At 29.0% G+C, this 9,979-nt stretch overlaps 1 protein-coding gene across 1 annotated transcript; it reads right to left on the bottom strand.

The window, feature by feature from the left end:
* Positions 1-1,061: 1,061 nt before the first annotated feature.
* Positions 1,062-2,447, bottom strand: LOC136075235 (tetracenomycin polyketide synthesis 8-O-methyl transferase TcmO-like). The gene has a single exon (XM_065787760.1). It carries the CDS (start codon positions 2,285-2,287, stop codon positions 1,247-1,249), a length of 1,041 nt encoding a protein of 346 aa, XP_065643832.1. The 5' UTR covers positions 2,288-2,447; the 3' UTR covers positions 1,062-1,246.
* Positions 2,448-9,979: the final 7,532 nt, after the last annotated feature.

The following is a 9,979-nucleotide window of genomic DNA, read 5'->3' as shown; positions in this document are numbered from 1 at the left end:
TGAGTTCTACACTTCTAACAAAGACCATAATAGAAAAAGATTTGATATTAATAAGGAAATAATTTGTTGCATACAATTATTGGCCATAGATATATTGCATGCAACTATTGGTCATGACAGGCTTAAAAGTGTTTTGAACAATTTTAAATTTACCAAAGCTATTAGCTAATAACTGGCCAATAAAAAAAGCCTATGACTAAAAACAATTTTGGAAAACTGTTAAAAGTAATTAGAACAACTGTTACCAAAGCTACCAAACCAAAGCCATTGGCTAATAATTGGCCAATAACAATAAAAATAATGAACAAAAAAAGTTCTGGAAAACAAATAAAAGTAATTAAAACAACTGTTAAAACTACAGCAGAAAAAAGCATGGCAAATGCTGCTAATAAATTGCCAAAAACATGTTTGCCACTGACTGATATTTGTGTATCATGCGAGGGTGCATGACACAAATGAGAATATTCATTCCTGAATTAGAGTCTTTTCTGTTATCACTACTGTTGGTGGCAAAGTTTCAGACGTTGAAGTCATGTCCAGATATTGTATATGTTGCATATATTAAAAAAAAGTAGAAAATTTTTTTTTACATATTTTATGAACAAAACTTTTATTTAAAGTTTTTACTTTAATTGTGTTTTTTTTAGAATTTGTGCACACCTGCCAATATATTTGGAGAACCAAATATTTATATTTTTCGATGAAATTTTCAAAAAGTGTTTACGATGTTATACTCTTATAAAAAACGAATGAAATGGTTGTACTTTTTAATAAAAATCTATAAAAAACGAATGAAATGGGTTGTTTTTTTTAAATAAAAAAAGGGTTTTTTCAATAAAAAGATGAAAAACTTGACCCCGATCTCTGGTCGTACTTAATGGTTTTGATATTATTATATTATTTGATAACTTATGAAAAATCTGTTCCACAATATACCACAGCCCTTGTTTTATGACAACATTATGATTTAGTTTTGAATTATAAAAATATGACCACTTTTTAATATTTTGGCCAACGTAAAGTCATTTTGGCGGTATTAAGTGATTAACATGGCAACAGTATAGATTTTCAAAAAAATATTTGCTATAAGTATGTTACCAATAATTAATTTTTGTAAAAATACTAAGATTTAAAATCAGAGGGGGTACACCTTTAATTGTTTCATTGTAAAAAATTTGAAATATTTATTAAATATAAAATGTTAAAATAAATGTACCAATATTATCTAAGCTAATACTAACGTATATTATTTGAAAGCGATTGCAGCACTTGTTGGTCCTGAAAGAGGTATAATTGATGTTGATTTAAATCCAATTTTTTCAGACCATATATTAAAATCAGCAAATGTGTAGTCAAACCCAGTTCCAGTTTGAACTAACATATTCAAACTCATTAACAAACCTCCAGCATTCATTTTTCTTTCGTCATCAATTACATTTTCAATAGCAATAAAAACTCCACCATCCGGCAAAGCGTCGTAAGCTTTTTTAAACAACATTAACTTGGTTTTCTCGTCCCAGTCATGTAGAACATTTCCCATTGTTACGATATCGGCTTTTGGAAATTCGTCCTTAAAAAAATCCCCGCAGCATGTTTTTACACGATCTTGCAATTGATGGCTTTCAATAACTTCGTTAGCAATCAGAGCAACTGGAGGTAAATCCCAAGAAATACAGCTCATATGAGAGTGATTTTTTGCAACCATCAAAGATAATAATCCTGCCGAGCCGCCTATGTCAACTAATGTTTTGTATTTTGAAAAATCAAAACTTTGTGCTAAGAGAATGAAGTTCTCCATCTGTAAACCACTCATGTAATGCATAAACTCTTTTAACTTTACAGTATCCGAGTACAAAGTTTCAAAAAAATTTTCCCCGTTCTTTGCTTCACTTTGCGGACGTCCTGTTAACAATGCTTCTTCAAAGTTACTCCAAATGTCATAAGATCTGTTGTTTTGCATTTCCAGCATTCCACCAATATAAGTGAGTTTCTTTTTGTCTAAAAAAAAGTCTGTGCTTATGTTGTTTGAATAAATTGCAGTATCAAGTAAACCTTCTCTCTCTAAAAAACCAAATGTTGTTAGTGTGTCTAAAAAATCAAATAAATTTCGGTCGGTGCAGTTTAACTTTAAACTTGATTTTATTTCATGGGCTGACATTAACTTTTTTTCTGCAATTTTTGTGAAAAGTTCAAACTTTACTGCACCCAAAAGTACTTTCGATGCCCAAAAGCCAGTGCCAACTTGCATGATACTTGTTGATGATGGTTTTTGACTTTGTTGTTCCATTTTTGTTTACAAAAATACTTAAAGGTTTTTGTTGCATAAGTTTATAATTTTTGTTGTATAAGTAAATCGTTTGGTACGTTTGGTACGGGTATAGTTTTAAACAACAAGATTATATCAAACATTTTAAATGTATCAACATTCAACAAGCAAGATAAATAGAGCATTGTTGTGCATTTGTTAACATTAGATAAGAATAAAGAATTAGAAATACAATAGCATCATTTGGCATTAGAAATATTGTATTTAATTGTTTTTTATTTTCATTAGGTCAAACCATGTTCTATTAAATTTTGTTCTCTTTTATATCAATAATGCAAGAATTTTAATCGCATAAAAAATAATTAATGTGACTCTTTATGACAAAATAAATTTTATACATTTTTTTATGTAACGGCTTCAAAATTGTTTAACAATATTGTTAATAATAAATATTTTAATAATAAATATTGTTTAACAATTTTCTACTCTTTATTTATTTTTAATTATAAAACTTTTAACAATGATTCATTTGGCGTTTTTTAAAAAGGCGGTTTGCTCAAAATCCATTTTTGAGAAAATTAAAAAAACTCTTGATATCTTAACTTATCTACTTACTTATACTTTTATAATTTTTGTAATAAATAATATAAATAATAAATAAATTTCTAAAATACACATGCAAAAATAATATTTTAGTGCTCTTTGATAATTTGTATAATTTTAAAACTTGTTAAAACTTGTTAAAAATTAATGTTTGAAATTTCAAAATAATCGGCCTTTTAAATTTTAGGAAGGAAAATAAATTAAAACTCATAGAACTACAACTTTAAAACTTTAAAACAATGTTTTAACATGTAAGAAATTAATATAATACATATATATAAGGTAATGAATCAAATTGATATCAGTAAGCATAAATTTCAGGTTTTTTATTTTGAGTCTTTCTCAAACACTATCCAGGGAGATCTATACATTTAATAGTTGGCCAGGTACAGCTTGTTATAAAACTCATTAAATTTATCAAGGTCTTCCATCTTCACACTTTTCCATCACCTTTTTAAGTGTAATCTTAGCATTTTGGTAAGCCAAACCATTCACATGTGGTACAGCACCAGGGTCATTCCACGCCAAGTGGTGCAGAGGTCCCCGCACTACCATATTCAATTTTAATAAAATTTTGACAGTATGTTGTTAAACATGTTTCATGAACATTGCCAAAATTTCAGATCAAAATAATTATTATTTTGGATTTTGTGGTACTTTTTGTAAAGCTTACCCAAACTTCAATATCTGTAAGTAGCTAAAAATTGAATTTTTGGGGTCCTACATTTTTGCAATGAAAGGGTAATATATCTTAAAAACGTGGTTTCTTAAAACACCGAAGGTGCAGATCACAAATAATTTATTACAAGTTTTATATTATGCCAACATTTTAGTCAATGGTTCGCCAATTTCTCTGCTAAGTTATTCTGAAAGCAATATAGCGAAAAAAGTGAAAAACCATAAAATAACGTGTGTTTGAACCCCTAAAACTTGATGTGGGCAAAATTTTTTTTGTTTTTTTAATTGTATTATTGGAAAGACCTTATTTCAAAATTTTAGAAACAATAAAAACTGTCTTGGAGAGATCTTTCTTATGAACGAAAAAAACTTGGTCAATATATAAATTTTTTGAATTTTACAATTTCGTTCTAAACAAAGATTTATCATGCTGCATCAAAATCAAAGCTTATTGTGCCAAAAACCAAAATATTTTAATGTTCAAAAAATATTTTTTAACATTTGATTGAGTTATTTCTAGGGATTTTTTGGGTCTGGCTACCCGGACACGGCGAGTCTGTGGCTGAATACCCGGTCTAAGACTCGGCGAGTCTCGTGATTTGAATGCCTGGACTTGTTTCGGACGCATCAGTGTGTTTTTTGAATCCCTGACCTCTCTAGTCATTAGTATATGATGCATAATAGCATGCTTAGATAATGCTGTAGTTATATTATTGCTAGGGCAACCCACGGTAAAAAAAAGTTCATAAAATTAACGGTTGGATCAAAACTGTCAATTACAAAATAGTTGGGTAAATCTAATCCAGAAATAGGCAAAATATAAATTATAATATTTTCTAATGTATTTTAAAACAATTTTGTATCATTTAAGAAACTCTTCAAGGTATTGGAAGTGCGCACTTTAAGAAAATATTAATTATGGAACATGAGCTGACAATACGCTAAAGCCTATTAAATTAAATGTTGAAGCTTTTAGTAGAAACGCTGCTAATCTTGCAACAGCCCGATTAGCAATTGATTTTATGTTAAGAAAATTAAAAGAATCTTATGGTACTTTAAGTAGAGAGCTATTAATGACAATAAAAACTAGAATATATAGCCATTAAATTCAAGATTTAGAAGAGCTATTTTAATCTCTTGAAAATGGTACTACGCCAAGGAAAAGAAAAAAACTTACAACAGATTTATTGAAGAGATTATCTTATTATCTATAAAATACTGCGGATAAATGCATGTTATTGGCAATTTAAAATACTAGAGAAGTTGAGGCAACTGACTATGGGCACCAACCAAAAAGGGGCGCTTGTTTTTTTGTTATATATGTATTTTTTTAAATTTTATTACGAAATTTTAAGCGACGATTATTATATGCCTAAGAGCACCATTAATCCAACACGTCACAAATGTTGTCCTGGTTATAAATGCAAAATCTAGTCAAACAATACAGCTTTTACAACACACTTTTTGCAACAAAAAACTAAAAACAAATATTTTTATGTTAATATATTGTTTCTTATCTACAAAAAAAAAATTTGTGATAGAAAAAATTCAGTTGTACGAAACTATAATCAACTTGAGTCCAAATTACTTATTTAAAATAGCTTCAAATTTGGAATTAATGTCTGAAACAACAAATGACGGTAAATTGTAATATCGACCTGTTGCAGAACTGATTGGATTTGGAATGACTGCAATAACATGTTGCTCAGGAACCCAACAATTGTCCTTGGTGCTAGGCCAGTAAAATGACTGAGCCATACCATGAGGATGCATAAAATCAATGAAAACATCTTCCTGTTCTTCTGAAATTTCACAAACATGTCCAATCCACCAATGTGCATCGTAAATACATGCAACAAAATTTCCAGGACTAAGATCAGACAGTGAAACTAATTTGGTTGAGCTGTTGTTGTAACTCTCATTAACGTTTGCAATAAAAGATGTATTGTCATTTGATATACGACTGACACAAACCTGATTTTCATTTACAGGTACAAATTTGTGATTATCACGAGTACCTGCAACTGTGTTTCCAGTACTAAATCGTTTCTCTTGATTGTCTTTAATATTGTCTACTTCATCACTATCAACATAAATAAATTTATTTTTTCAATTAGACATTTATAGTCTACCGTAACTGGGCTACTTGCAAGCATTAATTTTATATTCTGGTGAATAGTACATACACAAATACGATAGGTACCTGAAGATCTAACAGTTATACACCATTTTGGACGTAACTCGCAGAATTTAGAAAATCCGAATTCAGCTCTATTTTCTTTTTTATACTCCAAAAAAAGTTCCTTTAAATTAACTAACAGTAATTTTTTTTGCATATGCACACATATTTTTTTGCACCATGCGTACAGATACAAAATCCTTTTTCCCTGGACATGTTCTGCTAAAAGCTTCGTGTTCATAAAATTTCAAAATTTTTTCTTTAACATGTTCTGGCAATTTCTTTGCTGCATTTCTTTCTGGAAGTGCTAAGATTCCACTTTTTGCCTTTAACTTTTTTGCTGCTTAAGCCATTCTGTCTGATACTTTAAACTCACTAAATATTTTTATTTTTGACCAACTGTTTGGTACAAGAGTTAAAACTTGAACTTTTTCACAGGGATTACTTATTGTAGATATTTTATCTTTCAATTCTAATATCAAATCTGACCAGTCAATGCAATTCTCACACTCTACACTTGCACTGCTTAGTGGTAGGACACTATTATCTTGTGATAAACCACTAACAACAGCTATTTTTTCTGCAACTGCACTTTCGAAATTTTGCTTTTTGCATAACTAGCATGATCTCTCTTACTAACACGTTTTCTTAAAGGTGAAATTCCAAGCTCAGAAAGGCTAGTATTAATAGTGTCAGTTAAACAAAATTTATCATCTATGTCATCAATATCGTCAATTTTTTCACTTTAAGAGCTTGTGGTTGAATAAGTTCGCCTCACAATCAAACTCTGTTCCTCGTTCGAAAGTTCTGAGCAAAAGTCAATAAAACTCTTTTTTCAAGAATAAGTAATTAAATGACATAAACTTCCATCAAATTTTCTAATACAACAAGTAGTTTAGTTTTGTTCAACAGACATGTCAGGATAAATTTAAAATAACTCTTATTATAACATCTATTCTAATTTTCGTCTTCGAATATTAGATGTTTGTGATAAACTTAAATATTGGAAATTAATTTAGAGAGATTTGTCCGTAGAATAAAAATATACTTACTTACTAAAATTACCTACATGGCAATAGTTAATATACGGACCTTAATATCGTTTTTAAAATATCAAAGATTTTGTAGACCTAACTTAGCTTATAAAAATTAGATTTTTTTCGTTCATAAGAAAGATCTCTCCAAGACAGTTTTTATTATTTCTAAAATTTTGAAATAAGTTCTTTCCAATAATACAATTAAAAAAACAAAAAAATTTTGCCCACATCAAGTTTTAGGGGTTCAAACACACGTTATTTAAGGGTTTTTCACTTTTTTTGCCATATTGCTTTCAGAATAACTCAGCAGAGAAATTTTTAAAATAGCAAATTTTTAATACATATCATTATGATAGTATGTAGAACCTTTAGACAAAATAGCAATATTCAAAAACCTTTGGTTTTAGAGATATGACCCTACAAATAAATAAAAAATATTTATAGAGTTGCGTTTGTGACAATATTTGGCGAACTCTAGACTAAAATGTAGGCATAATATGAAGCTTGCAATATATTATTTGTGATTTGCACCTTCAGTTTACTAAGAAACCACGTTTTTAAGATATATTACCCTTTCATTGCAAAAATATAGGACCCCAAAAATTCAATTTTTAGCTACTGACAGATATTGAAGTTTGGGTAAGCTTCACAAAAAGTACCACAAAATCCGAAATAATAAACATTTTGATTTGAAATTTTGGTAAACAACATACCGACAATTTGTTTAACAACATACAGACAAAATTTTATCAAAATCTGAGATGATAGTGCGGGAATTATTTCGGAAATTGGACCGTTTGACGTGGAATGACCCACCAGTATGTTTAGCTATAAAAAAAGTATGACTTACCAAATCATTTGTATTGATGAATGCCTTGCTGAAGACTTTTTTTATCACAATCATATACAAAATGAAATAGTTTATTAATAGAAAATTGAACCTTTCTTTCCTTTGGGGTATTTTTACCCTTAGTTTTAGTAGAAACACAAGATTTTTTGTAATTTTCGATGCTCCAATTTAGTTGCATCTTTTATTTCTTTCACGATAAACTTTTTTGAGCTGGACCAAATATTTAGAGTTTGCCCATAAATCACGCCATGCAATTTTTGACTATTTTTGACCCCCTCTCTATGCTCGTCACAACATTGTTACACTTTATTTACAAGTCCCGTATCCCGTATGAGTCGTCACAAAACCAATGACGTAATTTATGGATTACCCCTTAGACTAACCTAGTCTTAGGATTCATACTTAGACTAGATTATACTTGCTTATACTTATTATTGGCTTATCTAACTTAGGGTTAGAGCAGAAGTAATAGATATAAGAAAGGTATAAGCTAGATATAAGCAAAACAAAATACCTGGCTCAGGTATTTTAAACTATGTTATGGTATAATCTTTTTAAGCATTCAACATTCATGTAAACATTTATTTAAAATGAATTAAATGTATTGAAAAGTTGAACTTTACCTGCAAGTAAACTCATAGTACTTTGGTGGAAGTTCATTTTCCTAGTGATTGGTGTATGATAGTCCCATTAAATGAGCTTGTTTAATCTAGTTATGCTTGTACTCACTTTCTTTTCTTTTTCTTTGACAAGAAATATCATGATCCTCCATGACAAACTATTTATTATATTAAAAAAAAAAAACAGCAACAAAAACAACAATGCGAAACTTGACAGCAACAACTGTGGAAAATAGTTGGTTTTTAAGTCACGAAGAAAAGAAAATTTTTTTAAAGTGCGTATTTTAAGTAAATTTGTCCTTTTAATAAAGTAAAAAAAGTTCTCAGCTGGCTTTACTTAAATATGAAGATGACATTCAAATAATCTTTTAAAAGAAACTTATAAAGATATCCAGAGCCTTTCCTAAGAGGTCTTCCATGGGGAGGGAGGGGTAATTGTATGTATTTTTGGCAACTAGAGACACCAAAAGCAAAAAAAAAAAAACTTTATATTTGCAATTTGCTACTATAGTTCAAAACTTATATACAATTAAAGTTCAAAACTTGCTCAATGTACCAACTCAAAAGCTTATATGACAGCTTTGGGAATGGGGGAGGGGAACACCCCTGTATCCCCCGTTCGGTACGGTCCTAAAGATGTTATCAAAGAACATAAATCATTAAAAAAAAAGATTTTGCAAAAAATGTCAAATCAGCCCTTTAAAAAAATACTGATTCAATTATATTAATGATTAAATGGTTTTCAAATAATAAAGAGTTGAAATTAAAAAAATAAGATTTTAAATCAAGAACCATCATAGTCCGTTTTTAATGCTTTGATTTTAATGCTCATTGATTTGATATCATAATTATTTATACTATAATATAATGAACGATTTTTTGTAAAAGTTATTATAGGCACCAGGGTGCACTTAGACCACAAGACGATCAGCCAAGTTCAAACATTTCTAGTTATAATAAATATTAAAGCAAAAATATTATCTTTATGAAGTTATTTTTATAGTTTATTGAATTAGTACAGTTTTTATAATTACTAATAATTTTTTATAGTCTTAAACTTTTTTTGTACAAAAACGTTAGACTGAATTAATAGAGTAAAAGGAGTCAAATGAAAAAGTTAAAACTCTTTTTTTTTTTTACGGGAAAATCAATTTTTAGTTTTTTTTTTTTTTAATAATTTGTAGAGAATTTTGAGGTGTATTTAAATATATAAAAATCAATTTGTTTAACTTTTATAAATTAGAAAAAAAAGTTTCACTCTACCCTCATATTTGAGGAGAAAGAAATATGCAAAGTCATGACTAATTAAAATAATATTTAATTAAAAATAAATAATAAACCAGTAATAACAATTAAAAAAAACCAATTTATTAAATTATTAAAAAAAACCAACAAAGAAAATAATGTTTATGTGGTGATGTTGAATCTTTAGGAGGTTCTGGAGGTTGAGTTGAGTAGTCAGTTCTACTGCACTTTTTGGTGCAATAAAACTCTGTACCTTTTATATATCGCTTTTGAACTAAACCAAACCTTGCATTTTGAGTTGTATCACTTATGCCGTCGAAACGCCTATTAAATGTTGCTACTGCCGGTAGCAACTTTTAATAGGTGTAGTAGTTTAGTAATAGTTAATACCAGTAGTATTGGTATGCTGAATGATTGTGCAGCTTTGTTGAGTGAAAAGTCGCCACTTTTTATTTTTGCCACTGCAAGCGCAATTCGCAATCGCAAGGCATATATTATATT

The sequence above is a fragment of the Hydra vulgaris genome, chromosome 01, assembly GCF_038396675.1.
Source record: "Hydra vulgaris chromosome 01, alternate assembly HydraT2T_AEP".
Classification (NCBI taxonomy): domain Eukaryota; kingdom Metazoa; phylum Cnidaria; class Hydrozoa; order Anthoathecata; family Hydridae; genus Hydra; species Hydra vulgaris.
Note: the sequence above shows the minus strand (reverse complement) of the source record. Positions and strands in the feature narration are given on the sequence as shown.